This window comes from Hyperolius riggenbachi, chromosome 5 (assembly GCF_040937935.1).
Source record: "Hyperolius riggenbachi isolate aHypRig1 chromosome 5, aHypRig1.pri, whole genome shotgun sequence".
Lineage (NCBI taxonomy): Eukaryota > Metazoa > Chordata > Amphibia > Anura > Hyperoliidae > Hyperolius > Hyperolius riggenbachi.
In genome coordinates, this window is record NC_090650.1 from 133,843,112 (window position 1) to 133,862,339 (window position 19,228).

At 45.5% G+C, this 19,228-nt stretch overlaps 1 protein-coding gene across 1 annotated transcript in view; it reads right to left on the reverse strand.

The window, feature by feature from the left end:
* The window catches only part of BFSP2 (beaded filament structural protein 2), a 62,142-nt gene that overhangs the window by 22,164 nt on the left and 20,750 nt on the right, over nucleotides 1-19,228 (reverse strand). The window contains exons 3-4 of the mRNA XM_068234489.1: nucleotides 7,010-7,166; nucleotides 16-177 (exon numbers count right to left, since the gene is read on the reverse strand). Coding sequence (XP_068090590.1) covers nucleotides 16-177; nucleotides 7,010-7,166 — 319 coding nt within the window. The remainder of the gene's footprint in view (nucleotides 1-15; nucleotides 178-7,009; nucleotides 7,167-19,228) is intronic.

The window sequence follows — 19,228 nt, forward strand, 5'->3', positions numbered from 1 at the left end:
ATGAGGATCACTTACTTTAGCTTGAAGAAGGGCGCCAGATTCAGCTCTGTTTTTCTCAATGTCCTTCTCCCAGTGAATTCTAATAGTCTCTAATATATCATCGAGGCCAGTACCGATTGGTGTGTCCACTTCTTCCAGCTGAGAACCTGCAAGCTGCTTGTACAGCATCTTCACATCCTTAAAAAGAAATAGATAGATAGATAGATAGATAGATAGATAGATAGATAGATAGATAGATAGATAGATATTAGAATCTTGTTATAGTAAACCTCTGGCTATAGTAAACTCATTGTCAGGTCCTGACAATGTGCCTGCATGAATACTGTATGTATGACCAATGTTGATATAATAAACTACTTGAAGTGAAGTTTACTATAAGGGGATTTTACTATATACCGTTATATTAAAATGAACTTTTATATTAAAATTAAAAGTTGAGATTTTTTCAGGCCAGTGTTTCTCAAAGTGTGGGACTAGTACCTAATGAGTCTCAGACTCACTCATTCACTGTAAGTATATATGCCGTATCCAAGAAACACATTTTTTTTGACAATAATTGTATGATTAATACTTAGGTACAATTTATAGAACTGTTTGTGCTAATTTTAAATAGTACACAAGGTGCAAACAGCATTCGTGGTGGTATTTCACAAGTGAGCAAGATACAAGAAACACTGCTCTAAACGTAAACATTTCTTAAAGCACCACTATCGCAAAGATCATAAAAAAATTAAATACGTGTTAAAATATTCAAACAAGAAGTATGTTTCTTCCAGAGTAAAATAAGCCATAAATTAATTTTCTCCTATGTTGCTGTCACTTACAGTAGGTAGTAGAATTCTGACAGAACTGGCAGGATTTGGACTAGCCCATCTCCTCACGGGAGGTTCCCAGGGTTTTGTTTCGTTTCAAAAACACTTAGTGAATTGCAGTTGCTCTGTCTAACTGCCAAAAAAAAGTGTGCAGCAAGAAGGAAGGCTGGCCAGCATCATTGAATAAATCCTTTTCAGGGAATGTCTTTATAAACAATAAAAGCTTTACTGAGAATTCCCCATGAGGAGATGGACTAGTTTAAAACCTATCGGTTCTGCATAGTGTGCGCGGTGAGAAGTCCTACTGGCAACTTCAGGCAGAAGTGGACGATTAACGGAGCCGCCTGCGGGACTGAGAGAGGAGCCAGGATGACGCCTGGGGACCTTGCGGCCTACAGTGGGCTGAAGAAAGCCCCAGGTAAGTACAAATTGTGTTTTGTTTTTTAAAGGTGCTCAGTATCAGTATCCCTTTAAATTTTAAACCCATCTTTTCTCTCTTATCAAACTCTCTTAGCAAACATCAATGTAAATTATTTAATTTCATTGTGGTAGCTGTTCAACAAACAACAGCTAAAGCTTGGAAACTAACTTCTGTTGAATTTGTTGACATTAAGACCCATGTTACTAATTTTATGATTCATGAACGTTTGATAAGTCTTGTTGATGATTACTTAATATTATTGTGAGATATTTGGTGTGTGGAATGCACATGGTGGGGAAGAGGTATCGGAATCCAAGAAACCTCCTTTAACCTCCACCTTCCTTTTTTATTTTCCTCTATTTTTTAATTAATTTTATTTTTTTCTTTTATTAAAGGGATCCTGAGCAGGAGATATAAATGAAATCGGTACTTACCTGGGGCTTCCTTCAGCCCACCGTAGGCGGCGAGGTCCCCCGGCGTCTTTCTGGCTCCTCTCCCTGTCCCGCTGGCGATTTCATTACCGACGACACCCCGCCGACCCGAAATGTCCAATCAATCGACTTTCAGATTAATTTGGCCAAAAGTCAATTGAAAGTTTCAATTGGAAAAGATGGAAGATATCGGTCAATTAGAGGCAGACCGGGGCAGAAGCAATGGTAGTTCGACGGCCCATAGTGTTTCACTGCAGTGCAATAGATTTTCAATAAATTCCCTTCTGGAATATGCAGCACGTGGACAGATTTAATTAGTTCCATTAATTGATTCCTTTCATTGAGGAATCAATCATTTTGCCACATCAGGTGCCAACTGTAATGATCGACTCTGCTGTCTGCACAGGCAGACAGCTGTTTGACCATTTTGTAAATCTGAGTGTGGCAGGTCCCTGGAAAAGAGACCTGTCTCCACTCTGCAAGCTGCAGAGTTGCTGTTCTGGGGAGGAATTTGCATCCACTTGTCATGCAAATTGCTTAGCTGCTTCCTCTGATGGCTTGCAGTATAAAAAACATTTCTTCCCAGAATTCCTTGCTGGTCATGATGGTTTGTTCCTGCTGACTTACCTGGAGTTTCAGCCTTTGCTAATCGTTTGTTAAGATTATCTTAGAGTAATTCCTGGGGAGTGCACTAGGCATTCCTTTTAGTGTAGTCAGGTTGTATTATCTGTTTGCCTTCTACTGTCTATCTGGTGCAATTGTCTTGTCACCAGCGGCAGTCGACAGGAAATCGTTCTGTCTGTTGGGGTCACATTCGCCCTAGCGGTAGTGGCGGTGGTTCCCTCTGTATTCTGCCTTAGGGGTGCTAACCAGAGCAGCGGTTGCTACTGGTAGCCCCATCTGTCTGTCTGTCTGTCTGGATCGCATTTGCCCTAGCGGTAGTGGCGGTGGTTCCTTCTGTACTCTGTCTGGGAGTGTAGGCCAGAGCTGCGGTTGCTGCTGCGAATGAGTGCGGAGTTCGCGTTTAGCTAGCGTTTGTTATTTTCTTTGACGTTCTGATCATTGTTATTTGCTATGTCTTTCTTGCTACACTTGTGCTCTGTCTGATTCGGTCTTGTGTCACTATTGGCAATCGCCACTCTTGCGATTGCGTTCCCACTTCATTTCCGCTGGTGTGTGTTCACCGTCGCTGGGTGGCGACTAGATTGGTGGACACACATACATTCTGTTTCTGTGCTCTCTCTCTTTAAGGGCTATCTTGCCCTGCATTGCTTCAACTTGTGCAATTCCCATCTGGCATCTGTGGCAGGGCAGAGGCTGTGTTCCTCTGCACTCCACAGCTCCATCTGCTGGTGGGAATTTCCCTCTACAGGTGCATAGCACCATAGCTGGGTTCTGTTAATTTACACGCTTGTGGAGGATTTTCCGCAGTGTCAGCGCACATCTTGTGCGCTGACCACGGAAATAATTCCGCAATCGTTACAGTATGACCAACCAAACCGAAATTCCCAGTGTAGAGGGAATGTTCGATTTGTCTCAGGTTTCATTGCCCAAGGCAAATGCATATGTGGATCCTATTATAGGCAGAATTACACATTATATTAAAGCTGTAAGAAAGTATATGCTTGTTTCTGATCCCAACCCGTATGAGTGTTTCTTTGATACTGGGTTGTTTGAGCCTCCATTCGTTCCGTGGGAGATTGGGGCTTTGATTGAGGAGTTTGAGTTTGATTGGAAGGCGTTTTACGATTTTTACATCGTAAAAAGCGAAGTGATTCTTAATGCTTGTATTAAATCTGTGTACGCTTTGATTGGATCTGATGAGTGTGATGAATGTGGATCCGCTGATTTGTGTGTGGCAGACGATTTTGGACGAATTGCACACACACCAACCAATTGACTCCAATAAAGCGACACCGTTGTGTCGCAAGTGAGTTTAGACACTGTGCGATCTGAAATGAATGGGTGTACTACTGTGGTTGACACCTGTGTGAATCCTGAAAGATTCTCTCCTGCTTGTGTGGAGTTTGAATCTGTGCAGTCTGATGCCTGTTTCTCAGGCGTTCTGGCAGATTATGATCAACATGATTGTGTCAGTTTTGTAAAAAATGTGTGGGATCCCTTGTCATTTAAAGACAGATTTTTTTCTCCCAGTGATTCTGTGAGATCTCTCATCTACAATCCTGCTATGGGAAAAATCCCTAAACTATGCGACCTCAAGAGTAATGTTAATATGACTGATAAAGTTTCTCATGTTGGTGTCACAACCTCTTCTGCAAATAAATCTATGTCTCGCTCTGTTCACACCTGTACAGGCATGTTGCCAGATGACAGTTGTTCCAGTGTTTCTGTCCTGAACACTTTGCAGTCTGCTCCACAGATTGCGGAGGCTTGCGCTCTGGAAGCCTCAGTTTCACAACCTAAAGCGATCTTGGATTCGCAGATTTTGCGTTCTGTCTCCTCGGATTCGACATTGTTAGCCGAGTCTAGGGGTGAGACAGCGCTTTGGTTTTGCGAATCTGATACTGAGGAAAGTAATGACTTTCCGCCCTGTGCTCTGGATGAGTCAATATTACCTTGCAATGAACCTCCTGCAGGGAGCCCAGAGGCTCCTCTAGGCATTGCAGCTAATTGCATCTGTTGTTCTGCCATTTCAGAATTGCACTCTGGTTTGACTGCTATGAAGGATTCTGCCTGCAGTGAGACTAGACTCAGGGAGTCAGTGTTGGTTTCACTGGATATTCCTATGCATCTTATTTTGGAAGATGAAATTCAGTCCCAGTGTATGGTAAAACCATCCCTGGGACATCTGCCCTGTCCGCAGAAGGTATTTGATGTGCGGCCCTGTAACATGGATAGTTCAGAATCCTTCTCAGAAAACTTAGGAAATAATGTTCCTGACGTTTTGTTCACTGTTCTGGAGGTCTCCGAATTCCTCCCAAAGGGTGCAGAAATTTTAGGAGGGGCCTCCTGCCCCGCAGGGCCGTTTGAGGTTTTGCCTACTTCAGTAGGCATTGCTGCTATACTGACTACCTGTGCAGCTCTTGTGGAGCTTCAGTCATGCGTAGTCCATGATGAGTTCTGGTTGGATACAATTACAGTCATAGAGACTTCTAAGTCTGAGTCCAAGTCTGCTTTTGAAAGACCAGTGCTTGTGACCACTACTCATGATGATTTTTTGCCCGGTCCTGGTTTTGGTCTTGTCGTGACGAACTCTGAGGTCGGCAGTTCCTCGACGTGTCCTGAGGTTTCTCTTGTGCTAGTGTATCCCGATGTGCTCTGTGACCCAGAAAGCCCAAGTGTGTCTCGGTTACCAGCATGCTCACATGCTTCCTCGGTGGAGACATGTTCTGATATTGCCTGCCTGCCTGCATGCCCAGAAGTGGTCCCTGAAAGCCCTGATCTTGATGGTTGTCCTGGTAATCCTGAATCCGGAATTGTCAAAGGTTCCATAGGGGTTCTTGGTAGTTCTCCATGTGAGCCTGGTGAGCATTCTGGCCTCTTGGGATCTCTGCGGAGCTTCAAAGTGTTCTGGGAGATTCTGGTAGAAATTTTTCTTGGTACCCTGGATGGGATCAACAGTGGCTTCTCTGTTGAAAGGGACACTTCAAATGGCTATTGTGGCAGATTTGGTATTTTTGGACGGTCCCTGGAAGGTGGTGGGTATTGCTTGAAGGGTATCGATGGGTTCTGTTCTGGCTTTCACAGTTCTGATGGGTGTTACGCTGAGACTTGTAGTACTGATGGGCATGGTTTGGTGGTTTCTGCTTCCGACAAGGTCGGTTTTGGGAAGATTGACTCTGAAATTGAGGCTTGTCAGGCTGTCCCGACCTTCATGAGTGTTCTGTCAGATTTTTTTGGAAACGTCAGTTTTGAGTGACGTCTGTAAGCTGTCCTTAGAGGGGGGGGGGGGGGGGGGGTACTGTAATGATCGGCTCTGCTGTCTGCACAGGCAGACAGCTGTTTGACCATTTTGTAAATCTGAGTGCAGCAGGTCCCTGGAAAAGAGACCTGTCTCCACTCTGCAAGCTGCAGAGTTGCTGTTCTGGGGAGGAATTTGCATCCACTTGTCATGCAAATTGCTTAGCTGCTTCCTCTGATGGCTTGCAGTATAAAAACCATTTCTTCCCAGAATTCCTTGCTGGTCATGATGGTTTGTTCCTGCTGACTTACCTGGAGTCCCAGCCTTTGCTAATCGTTTGTTAAGATTATCTTAGAGTAATTCCTGGGGAGTGCACTAGGCATTCCTTCTAGCGTAGTCAGGTTGTATTATCTGTTTGCCTTCTACTGTCTATCTGTTGCGATTGTCTTATCACCAGCGGCGGTTGACAGGAAATCGTTCTGTCTGTTGGGATCGCATTCACCCTAGCGGTAGTGGCTGTGGTTCCCTCTGTATTCTGCCTTAGGGGTGCTAACCAGAGCAGCGGTTGCTACTGGTAGCCCCATCTGTCTGTCTGTCTGGATCGCATTCGCCCTAGTGGTAGTGGCGGTGGTTCCTTCTGTACTCTGTCTGGGAGTGTAGGCCAGTGCTGCGGTTGCTGCTGCTGGCTACTCCTTCTCTTTGTCTTGTCTGGTACGAACGCTTGCTGTAGGCTCGGTGAGGTAACCATTTAGCAAGCGTTCGCGTTCCCTATTTTCGTGTTTGTGGTACATTGGTTAGTTAGGGTGGCACGCTTATCACTGGGTGCCTAACGCGCGGTGATTATGTCTTTAACGCGTTCGCTGTTGCGAATGAGTGCAGAGTTCGCGTTTAGCTAGCGTTTGTTATTTTCTTTGACGTTCTGATCATTGTTATTTGCTATGTCTTTCTTGCTACACTTGTGCTCTGTCTGATTTGGTCTTGTGTCACTATTGGCAATCGCCACTCTTGCGATTGCGTTCCCACTTCGTTTCCGCTGGTGTGTGTTCACCGTCGCTGAGTGGTGACTAGATTGGTGGACACACATACATTCTGTTTCTGTGCTCTCTCTCTTTAAGGGCTATCTTGCCCTGCATTGCTTCAACTCGTGCAATTCCCATCTGGCATCTGTGGCAGGGCAGAGGCTGTGTTCATCTGCACTCCACAGCTCCATCTGCCGGTGGGAATTTCCCTCTACAGGTGCATAGCACCATAGCTGGGTTCTGTTAATTTACACGCTTGTGGAGGATTTCCGCAGTATCAGCGCACATCTTGTGCCCTGACCACGGAAATAATTCCGCAATCATTACACCAACCTATAAGTATATGGTCACATTGACCAGCTTTAGATATACAGTAGGTCATTAATAAACTATTATTATTATTATAATTCCTTGCAGCTCAGTGGTGTGCTACCGATCACTTTTTGCTGTGCATTTTTCTTTACCTCCTCATGGTTCTTTGATAGCAAAGCAAGTTCCTCCTTCATGCTTTCTATTTGACTTTCCAAATCCATTTTTGTCAAGTTAGCATCATCAATCACTTTATACAAGGATCGTATCTCCTCTTCCACAGCTTTTCTAAAAGGCTGCTCATTCTCATATCTGCAACAAACAGCATAACATTTTTATTAAAAATAGGATTCTGACAAAGAATTTATAGATTATGCCCTGAAAGTTAAGAGTTCACCCTTCAAGTGTTGTTATATTCATGTACAGCGAGCAAATGAGTGCCTGTTGGGCATGGGCATTTTGGATAACGTGTGCTAGTAGGGAGGAGTATGTGAAGAAAATGTTGAAGAAAAGGAAATATGTTGGTATCCTCTATAATAAAATCTAACTGTCTCCGCGTTCCCTCCCTGCACTTCCTGTTTGCAGGGCCGGATTTGTACTTACCAGTGCCCTAGGCCTGCTGTCACCAAGCGCCCCCCCCTGCCACCACCACCACCAAGAAACATTCTGGCCAACTATCTGACTAGGGATCACTGGTTTGAATGGGCTCATTTCAGTTGTGCTGCTGTGCCCCTCATTGAACAAAGAATCAGTGGATGCTCTGTCCTCTCACGATGGAAATTTGCGCTCCTGCCCGAATGTGCACAGCAGCCGATAGTGTTCTGGGCATGCATACTTGAGAAATTACGGTGATGTATGATCGGTACTTGTCAAGAACGCATCGCACTATACTGGCCTCGGTTGCTGTGCACATCTGGGCAGGAGCAAGAAATTACAGGGAGCGCAAGTGGCCAGAGCATGCGCTGCTTCTTTATCCTCTGTGCGACTGGCTGCAGTCAGAGCCACAAACAGGTGACAGGGAGCGTGAGTGGCCAGAGCATGCGCTGCTTCTTTGTCCTCTGTGCGACTGGCTGCAGTCGGAGCCACAAACAGGTGGCAGGGCAGAGCAATGGAGAGAAGCCCATCCAAAACAGAGAACAGGTAAGTAGCAAACATCCTGTCAAGACCCACTTTGGATGTTCTGTTGTAATTACAGTGGACCTGAACTCAGAACTTCCTCTCTGCTCTAAAAGATACGCAACAACATAACCTTTACATAAAAACATTTTTGTTACAGCTGATACAAATCCTGCAATAAATAGACAGTGTGTCTAATTCCTACTTTCATGGAAGCAAATATATTAACATCTTGTGCTTTAAAATAAGCTTATATGCTGTGGCAGTCAGGTGACACAGGGAAGATATCATATTTGTGATTAGACACAGATGTGGAAGAATTCGAAAGGCTCTCTAAATACATACAGGGTGCATTTCTCTGTTTTCCTTCTGTCCTGTGCAAGAGTTCAGCTCCACTTTAAAGCATCTGAATGACATTTATTTATATTTGCTGAAAAAATCTACGTATCTCTTTTGAATGCTGAATGTACATATGGTGGTGTGCTCTAACATATTGACAGTATACGGGGACAAAGTCTGAAGAAGGCTTATTAGCAGAAAGATTACTCTTTTTCTTTTAAGCCAATAAATGGTGTCATCCTGATTCAAACCTCTCTGCTTTTGCTGATGGCTAAGATGGTGAATGCTCTAATGCTACAGGAAAGCAGAAGGATGCCAAACCATGCACACTAGCATAGAGGTAGTAACAGCTAAGGTGACAGTGACAGTTTAGCAATGAAAGGGAAGCATACAGCATTTTTATTCCAGGCTGCAGCAGTTCTCATAGATGGTCGGAGCTGACGGACAGAAAATGAGTCAGGAAAGAGTTAACTTAAGCAGAAACGAGATCACTGGCTAGGAAGAAAAAAAAAGCAATAAATTACGGCTAGATAAGAAGGTGTAATTTACAACTGCTGGGGTCAGTGTCACAGCTGTAAAAAAGAAGGCAAAGAAACTAGCAGAAATGTTTGTGAATGCCTGCATTAGAACTCAGCGGAACTTAGTTTTATCTGCTTTGTAATGTAAATCTCTGGTATTTCTGACATCCACTTGTACTGTATGTCGATCATAATTGGATCATCAGGTGACAGTTATGATTGATCCTGATTGTTATAACACATCAGGAAGTGAGAGATGCAGGGATTGGGGAACTCTGGAATTCAGCTATTAGTGCAGAGCAGGGCACTGGATTTTATCGCCCTAGGCCATGGCCTTTGTGGCCTTTGCAGAAATCCGGGCCTGCCTGTTTGTGTGTGTGTCCCGTGTTTTGCGCTACTGCGCATGTGCAGGAAGGGATGCAGAGACTTCGGAGAGATGCAGGAGGACGGGGCCAGAAGGGGCGAACGTGCGCCACGGCGGGGGCCTGCGGCGGGCGTGTGGCGGGTGCGGCGGACACAGACATGAGAGGGAAGAAAGGGGAAGGGAGGAGAGGTGATGGGAGGAGAGGGAGGCGGGGTTTCGACATAGACCTAGAGCCCGTTTTAAAACGGGCTTAGGTCTACTAGTACTATATAAAGCATAGTGTGTACATTGCTCAGGGGGAGACAGAGATCTATTGAAGTGAAGGTACTTGCAAAGTGAGGCAGCTAAAGAGGAGCGAATGGGGGAGTGAATGAGCCTGGCAGCTGCGTTCAGATTGGATTGCAGGGGTCTGGTCTCAGGAAGTTCAAAAAGGAAACTGTTGTAATAGTTCAGACAGGAGGAGACAAGCACATGGACCAAGAGTTTGGAGAATTTTGAAAATGTTGCAGATATGGAAGTGGCACAACTTGGAGACGCACTGGATGTGGGGGGAGGGGTGAAGAAGAGTGCCGAGTCAAGGTTTGAGGGACAAGGCGGATGGACGTGTTCTTGATAGTAAGTGGAGATGTTGGGGAGAGGACTAAATCAACAAGGTGGGAAGATCATGAGTTCAGTCTTTTTCAAGCTGAATTTCAGAAAAGGGGGGTGCAGAGATCAGGGGTGTGAAGGTAGATTTGGGTGTCATTAGCATAGAGGTTTACCAAGGAGGAGGTGTAGATGGAGAAGAGTAGAAAGCTGAGGACAGATCCATTAAAGGAGGCCTGCAAGGAGCAATAAAAGAGGTATCCAGTTCAGGGCTGAGTCATGAATACCAATTGAGTGTAGTTCTTGGAGAAGAAGGAGATGGTCAACAGTGTCAAAAGCACTTTGAAGTTAACAAATTCCAGTTCCCACCCTCGCACTTGACTAAATGACTACAGAATATTTTTTAAAATGCTCAGTTTTACTTGAAATCTTCTGTGGTATTTATGTAGTTGCTCCCTCCATTTCCATTCCTGCTCATTGCCTGTGGAACTGCTAGGTCAATTCCAATTTAGGGGGCTGTACAAAAATAGGTGTACTGGAAGGAAGAAAACTGAAGCAATCAAAAACTTTCAAACCCGGAAAAGAATTTAAAATACAGGTGTATGCATATTTGTAAAAACTATGTACCAGAGTAAAATGCACTATAAATTACATTTTTTTTCTGTGTCACTGTCACTTACAATCAGACCTGATTGTAATAACAGACCTGACAGGTTTTTGACTAGTCCAGCTGCTTATGGGGGATTGTCAGGGTTTTCCTTAGTTTCAAAAGCACTTCCTGAATGACAGTTGCTCAGTCCAACTGCCAGAAAGTGTGCAGTGAAGGACGACATATTTTTATCGATTTTTTTTCCAGGGAGGGCTCTATCAAACAATAAAGGAAATGCTAAGACTCTACCCTTGAGGAGATGGATGAGTCCTAAACCTGTCACATATGTCAAAATTTTACTACTTTCTGTAAGTCACAGCATCTTAGAAGACAAGTGATTTATAGTGCATTTTAATCTGGGAAAATGTACTTATAAGTGTGTGTATACTGTACATGTATTTTAAATTTTACAATTTTTTGCGATAGTGGTCCTTTAACTGAGTACTTCATACTGGTCCTGACTCCTGAATTCCAACACCATGGGCCATATGCAATTAACTTTATCTCCTAAGTTTTCTCCTAGGTGATATTTTTAAACTTGTCAATAACATTTGTTTTAACCCACCAAAAAGCAAGAAAATCCTAAAAATAACTTTGATAGTACCTTGTCACCTACTTTTTGGTACTTTTTCATTTGAAAACTGCTGGAAAGTTATTTTAACCACTTGAGAACCTAGGGCTTTCTACCCCTTAAGGACCGGCCACTTTTTTTCCATTCAGACCACTGCAGCTTTCACGGTTTATTGCTCGCTCATACAACCTACCACCTAAATGAATTTTGGCTCCTTTTCTTGTCACTAATAAAGCTTTCTTTTGGTGCTATTTGATTGCTCCTGCGATTTTTACTTTTTATTATATTCATCAAAAAAGACATGAATTTTGGCAAAAAAATGATTTTTTTAACTTTCTGTGCTGACATTTTTCAAATAAAGTAAAATTTCTGTATACATGCAGCGCGAAAAATGTGGACAAACATGTTTTTGATTAAAAAAAAAAACCCATTCAGTGTATATTTATTGGTTTGGGTAAAAGTTATAGCGTTTACAAACTATGGTGCAAAAAGTGAATTTTCCCATTTTCAAGCATCTCTGACTTTTCTGACCCCCTGTCATGTTTCATGAGGGGCTAGAATTCCAGGATAGTATAAATACCTCCCAAATGACCCCATTTTGGAAAGAAGACATCCCAAAGTATTCACTGAGAGGCATAGTGAGTTCATAGAAGATATTATTTTTTGTCACAAGTAAGCGGAAAATGACACTTTGTGAGGAAAAAAAAAAAAAAAAAGTTTCCATTTCTTCTAACTTGCGACAAAAAAAAAATGAAATCTGCCACGGACTCACCATGCCCCTCTCTGAATACCTTGAAGGGTCTACTTTCCAAAATGGGGTCATTTGTGGGGTGTGTTTACTGTCCTGACATTTTGGGGGGTGCTAAATTGTAAGCACCCCTGTAAAGCCTAAAGGTGCTCATTGGACTTTGGACCCCTTAGCGCAGTTAGGCTGCAAAAAAGTGCCACACAATTAACAAATTGTCATTTACAGAGATATTTCTCCCACCCAGCATGGGTATGTGTAAAAATACACCCCAAAACACATTATACTACTTCTCCTGAGTACGGCGATACCATATGTGTGGCACTTTTTTGCACCCTAACTGCGCTAAAGGGCCCAAAGTCCAATGAGTACCTTTAGGATTTCACAGGTCATTTTGAGAAATTTCGTTTCAAGACTACTCCTCACGGTTTAGGGCCCCTAAAATGCCAGGGCAGTATAGGAACCCCACAAATGACCCCATTTTAGAAAGAAGACACCCCAAGGTATTCCGTTAGGAGTATGGTGAGTTCATAGAAGATTTTATTTTTTGTCAAAAGTTAGCGGAAAATGACACTTTGTGAAAAAACACAATTAAAATCAATTTCCGCTAACTTGTGACAAAAAATAAAATCTTCTATGAACTCGCCATACTACTAACGGAATACCTTTGGGTGTCTCCTTTCTAGAATGGGGTCATTTGTGGGGTTCCTATACTGCCCTGGCATTTTAGGGGCCCTAAACCGCGAGGAGTAGTAATTTTGAAACTAAATGTCGCAAAATGACCTGTGAAATCCTAAAGGTACTCATTGGACTTTGGGCCCCTTAGCGCACCTAGGGTGTAAAAAAGTGCCACACATGTGGTACCGCCGTACTCAGGAGAAGTAGTATAATGTGTTTTGGGGTGTATTTTTACACATACCCATGCTGGGTGGTAGAAATATCTCTGTACATGACAATAGTGATTTTTTTTACACACAATTGTCCATTTACAGAGAGATTTCTCCCACCCAGCATGGGTATGTGTAAAAATACACCCCAAAACACATTATACTACTTCTCCTGAGTACGGCGATACCACATGTGTGACACTTTTTTTGCAGCCTAGGTGCGCTAAGGGGCCCAGCGTCCTATTCACAGGTCATTTTGAGGCATTTGTTTTCTAGACTACTCCTCACGGTTTAGGGCCCCTAAAATGCCAGGGCAGTATAGGAACCCCACAAGTGACCCCATTTTAGAAAGAAGACACCCCAAGGTATTCCATTAGGTGTATGGCGAGGTCATCGAAGATTTTATTTTTAGTCACAAGTTAGTGAAAAATGACACTTTGTGAAAAAAACCCAATAAAAATCAATTTCCGCTAACTTTTGACAAAAAATAAAATCTTCTATGAACTCGTCATACACCTAACAGAATACCTTGGGGTGTCTTTTTTCTAAAATGGGGTCACTTGTGGGGTTCCTATACCGCCCTGGCATTTTACGGGCCCAAAACCGTGAGTAGTCTGGAAACCAAATGTCTCAAAATGACTGTTCAGGGGTATAAGCATCTGCAAATTTTGATGACAGGTGGTCTATGAGGGGCCGAATTTTGTGGAACCGGTCATAAGCAGGGTGGCCTTTTAGATGACAGGTTGTATTGGGCCTGATCTGATGGATAGGAGTGCTAGGGGGGTGATAGGAGGTGATTGATGGGTGTCTCAGGGGGTGATTAGAGGGGAAAATAGATGCACTCAATGCACTGGGGAGGTGATCAGAAGGGGGTCTCAGGGGGATCTGAGGGTTTGGCCGAGTGATCAGGAGCCCACATGGGGCAAATTAGGGCCTGATCTGATGGGTAGGTGTGCTAGGGGGTGACAGGTAGTGACAGGAGGTGATTGATGGGTGTCTCAAGGTGTGATTAGTGGGGGGAATAGATGCAAGTAATGCAATGGCGAGGTGATCAGGGCTGGGGTCTGAGGGTGTGGGCGGGTGATTGGGTGCCCTAGGGGCAGATGGGGGTCTAATCTGATGGGTAGCAGTGACAGGGGGTGATTGATGGGTAGTTAGTGGGTGTTTAGAGGAGAGAACAGATGCAATGCACTTGGGAGGTGATCTGACTGCGGGTCTGCAGGCGATCGGATGGTGTGGGTGGGTGATCAGATTGCCCGCAAGGGGCAGGTTAGGGGCTGATTGATGGGTGGCAGTGACAGGGGGTGACAGGGGGTGATTGATGGGTGATAGGTGATTGGCAGGTAATTGACAGGTGATCAGTGGGTTATTACAGGGAAGAACAGATGTAATTAATGCACTGGCGAATTGATAAGGGGGGGTCAGAGGGCAATCTGAGCGTGTTGGCGGGTGATTGGGTGCCCGCAAGGGGCAGATTAGGGTCTGATCTGATAGGTAAAAGTGACAGGTGGTGATAGGGGGTGATTGATGGGTAATTAGTGGGTGTTTAGAGGAGAGAATAGATGTAAACAATGGATTTGGGAGGTGATCTGATGTCGGATCTGCGGGCGATCTATTGGTGTGGGTGGGTGATCAAATTGCCCGCAAGGGGCAGGTTAGGGGCTGATTGATGGGTGGCAGTGACAGGGGGTGACAGGGGGTGATTGATGGGTGATAGGTGATTGGCAGGTGATTGACAGGTGATCAGTGGGTTATTACAGGGAAGAACAGATGTAATTAATGCACTGGCAAATTGATAAGGGGGGGTCAGAGGGCAATCTGAGCGTGTTGGCGGGTGATTGGGTGCCCGCAAGGGGCAGATTAGGGTCTGATCTGATAGGTAACAGTGACAGGTGGTGATAGGGGGTGATTGATGGGTAATTAGTGGGTGTTTAGAGGAGAGAATAGATGTAAACAATGGATTTGGGAGGTGATCTGATGTCGGATCTGCGGGCGATCTATTGGTGTGGGTGGGTGATCAAATTGCCCGCAAGGGGCAGGTTAGGGGCTGATTGATGGGTGGCAGTGACAGGGGGTGACAGGGGGTGATTGATGGGTGATAGGTGATTGGCAGGTGATTGACAGGTGATCAGTGGATTATTACAGGGAAGACCAGATGTAATTAATGCACTGGCGAATTGATAAGGGGGGGAGGGGGGGTCTGAGGGCAATCTGAGCGTGTGGGCGGGTGATTGGGTGCCCGCAAGGGGCAGATTAGGGTCTGATCTGATAGGTAACAGTGACAGGTGGTGATAGGGGGTGATTGATGGGTAATTAGTGGGTGTTTAGAGGAGAGAATAGATGCAATGCACTTGGGAGGTGATCTGACTGCGGGTCTGCAGGCGATCGGATGGTGTGGGTGGGTGATCAGATTGCCCGCAAGGGGCAGGTTAGGGGCTGATTGATGGGTGGCAGTGACAGGGGGTGACAGGGGGTGATTGATGGGTGATAGGTGATTGGCAGGTGATTGACAGGTGATCAGTGGGTTATTACAGGGAAGAACAGATGTAATTAATGCACTGGCGAATTGATAAGGGGGGGTCAGAGGGCAATCTGAGCGTGTTGGCGGGTGATTGGGTGCCCGCAAGGGGCAGATTAGGGTCTGATCTGATAGGTAAAAGTGACAGGTGGTGATAGGGGGTGATTGATGGGTAATTAGTGGGTGTTTAGAGGAGAGAATAGATGTAAACAATGGATTTGGGAGGTGATCTGATGTCGGATCTGCGGGCGATCTATTGGTGTGGGTGGGTGATCAAATTGCCCGCAAGGGGCAGGTTAGGGGCTGATTGATGGGTGGCAGTGACAGGGGGTGACAGGGGGTGATTGATGGGTGATAGGTGATTGGCAGGTGATTGACAGGTGATCAGTGGGTTATTACAGGGAAGAACATATGTAATTAATGCACTGGCAAATTGATAAGGGGGGGTCAGAGGGCAATCTGAGTGTGTTGGCGGGTGATTGGGTGCCCGCAAGGGGCAGATTAGGGTCTGATCTGATAGGTAACAGTGACAGGTGGTGATAGGGGGTGATTGATGGATAATTAGTGGGTGTTTAGAGGAGAGAATAGATGTAAACAATGGATTTGGGAGGTGATCTGATGTCGGATCTGCGGGCGATCTATTGGTGTGGGTGGGTGATCAAATTGCCCGCAAGGGGCAGGTTAGGGGCTGATTGATGGGTGGCAGTGACAGGGGGTGACAGGGGGTGATTGATGGGTGATAGGTGATTGTCAGGTGATTGACAGGTGATCAGTGGGTTATTACAGGGAAGAACATATGTAATTAATGCACTGGCAAATTGATAAGGGGGGGTCAGAGGGCAATCTGAGCGTGTTGGCGGGTGATTGGGTGCCCGCAAGGGGCAGATTAGGGTCTGATCTGATAGGTAACAGTGACAGGTGGTGATAGGGGGTGATTGATGGATAATTAGTGGGTGTTTAGAGGAGAGAATAGATGTAAACAATGGATTTGGGAGGTGATCTGATGTCGGATCTGCGGGCGATCTATTGGTGTGGGTGGGTGATCAGATTGCCCGCAAGGGGCAGGTTAGGGGCTGATTGATGGGTGGCAGTGACAGGGGGTGATTGATGGGTGATAAGTGATTGGCAGGTGATTGACAGGTGATCAGTGGGTTATTACAGGGAAGAACAGATGTATTTAATGCACTGGCGAATTGATAAGGGGGGGTCAGAGGGCAATCTGAGCGTGTTGGCGGGTGATTGGGTGCCCGCAAGGGGCAGATTAGGGTCTGATCTGATAGGTAAAAGTGACAGGTGGTGATAGGGGGTGATTGATGGGTGATTGATGGGTAATTAGTGGGTGTTTAGAGGAGAGAATAGATGTAAACAATGGATTTGGGAGGTGATCTGATGTCGGATCTGCGGGCGATCTATTGGTGTGGGTGGGTGATCAGATTGCCCGCAAGGGGCAGGTTAGGGGCTGATTGTTGGGTGGCAGTGACAGGGGGTGATTGATGGGTGATTGATGGGTGATTGACAGGTGATTGACAGGTTATCAGGGGGGATAGATGCATACAGTACACAGGGGGGGGGGGTCTGGGGGGGGTCCTGGGGAGAATCTGAGGGGTGGGGGGGGTGATCAGGAGGGGGCAGGGGGCAGGGGGGGAGATTAAAAAAAATAGCGTTGATAGATAGTGACAGGGAGTGATTGATGGGTTATTAGGGGGGTGATTGGGTGCAAACAGGGGTCTGGGGGGGTGGGCAGGGGGGGGTCTGAGGGGTGCTGTGGGCGATCAGTGGGCGGGGGGGGCAGATCAGTGTGTTTGGGTGCAGACTAGGGTGGCTGCAGCCTGCCCTGGTGGTCCCTCCGACACTGGGACCACCAGGGCAGGAGGCAGCCTGTATAATACACTTTGTATACTTTACAAAGTGTATTATACACTTTGTAGCGGCGATCGCGGGGTTAACATCCCGCCGGCGCTTCCGTATGGCCGGCGGGATGTTACGGCGGGTGGGCGGAGCCAGTTGCCGGGGGAAGCGCGCGTCATCAATGACGCGATCGCTCCCCCGGCATAGGAAAAGGACGCAACGCCCTAAGGCGTATTGCGGTCCTTAAGGCATCCACTTTGCCGCCGCCCATGGGCTGTGGGCGGTCGGCAAGTGGTTAAATAGAAGATGAAAAATTATCACCTAGGAGAAAACTCTGGAGAAAAATGTAATTGCATATGGACCCATATCTCTAAACTACCTACTCTCATCCTGATACTGCCAAGACTACATTTTACCTTCTGGGGGGATTATCTCTGAATAATGCTGTGAATGCAAACAAGGCTTACACAATCAACAAGCAAAATGGCAAGAGCTAAACACCAATCAGAATTATCTTTATAGAAGTCAGGACAGTAGAATCTTCACTCTGGTGGCCAGAGAACTTGTCAAGCACACATAGTGCACATCATGTTTACAAATGTGTATGTACGCAATGCAATGCTTGTTGCCCACATAGTGCAACTCATGATATCATGAGTCACTTGTACATATCATGTTATCACTTGTGTTATGCTCTTTGTATAACATATTGTAACATGCAACATGTGCGTTGTGCACATGATGTGAGTGGAAAAATGTGCACAATACACTTTACGTTGCTTGTAAAAGCACCAGTAAAGCTAATGTGCACATGTCAATTTTACTGGCCTCAGAATCAGAACCATTATTTGAATTTGTGTAGTAGACATACTTTTCCTTTCCTTTTCTTCTTTATTACAGAAAACAAACATAAAATAATTCATATCACTTAATGTACCTCAGCAAACTTCATATTACTTAATATACCTCAGCAAACTTCATATAACTTAATGTACCTCAGCAAACTTCATATTACTTAATATACCTCAGCAAACTTCATATTACTTAATATACCTCAGCAAACTTCATATAACTTAATGTACCTCAGCAAACTTCATATAACTTAATGTACCTCAGCAAACTTCATATTACTTAATATTAGGGTTGCCACCCAGCCGGTATCTGGGCGGCCCTACCGGAAATTTCACTAAAAAGCCGGGGGCCGGAATAAAAGTTTCACCGGCATGTTATCTGCCGGAAAATTAGCCCAGGCTCCTTACTGCTGAGCAACTTGGAGCCAGCTCTCCCTCCTCTGTTGTTGGATTGGCTGGCCAGGCACTGCCAGCCAATCACCAGTGAGGATTCTCTGGGAAGGAGGAGCCGAGCAGACAGTCTGTGTGAGCCTTCCCTGAGCAGTGTGCAATGCGTCCTGTGATTTGTCCTCCTGGTCGGATTGTTTGCAGTGAGCTGCTCAGCTAGTTACCCGCTCACAGTCTGTGTGGAGGGAAAGAAATGACAGAGGTACATAGACACATGTCTTCAGCAGAGCCAGCACATAATTACTGTGCTTCTGTGTGAGCTGGAATGTGTCTGCCGTTATTTCTGTGTGATACGTGCAGTGCAATGAGCCAGCCCAGCCCCCCCAGGCAGCAGAATCAGAACAGTCTGTGGTCACATTGAAAAAATGAAGCATGCTGTCAGCCATTGGATTTGAATAAGCCCAGTGAATGATTAACCCTGATAAGCAGCAGTGATAAGAGTGGAGAGAGGTCCCCCAGTCCACTTGTCACAGCTGAAGTGCTGTGTTACAGCAAGGAAGCAGGTACCAGAGTCACAGTGACACAGCTTCACACACAGTGTGCCTCTTTCTCCCCCCCCCCCCCTCTCCCCCCCTCCTCTCTTTCTTCCCCCTCTCTCTCCCAACCCCATCCCCCCAACCCTCTATCAGCCCATATCCTTCCTTCCAGACTCTTAAGGTGGCCATACTTCAGGCGACTTGGTGGCCAATTGACCATCCAATTCGATTATTATAATTGAATTGGATGAAAATCTGTCCCACTAAGTGCATGCCTGACCGACAAATCGACCAATTTGGGGGCTAAAATTGGTCGTATCAATGATCGCGCAAGATGTCGGGCCGAAATTGGTTTGTCAAGTGTGCAGTGGTATGGCGGCTGATTTCAGAATGAACGACGAAACCCCGCCGCTGCCGGCGTAATGTAGTGTGTGCATTTATACAATCCTGTAGCAACTTT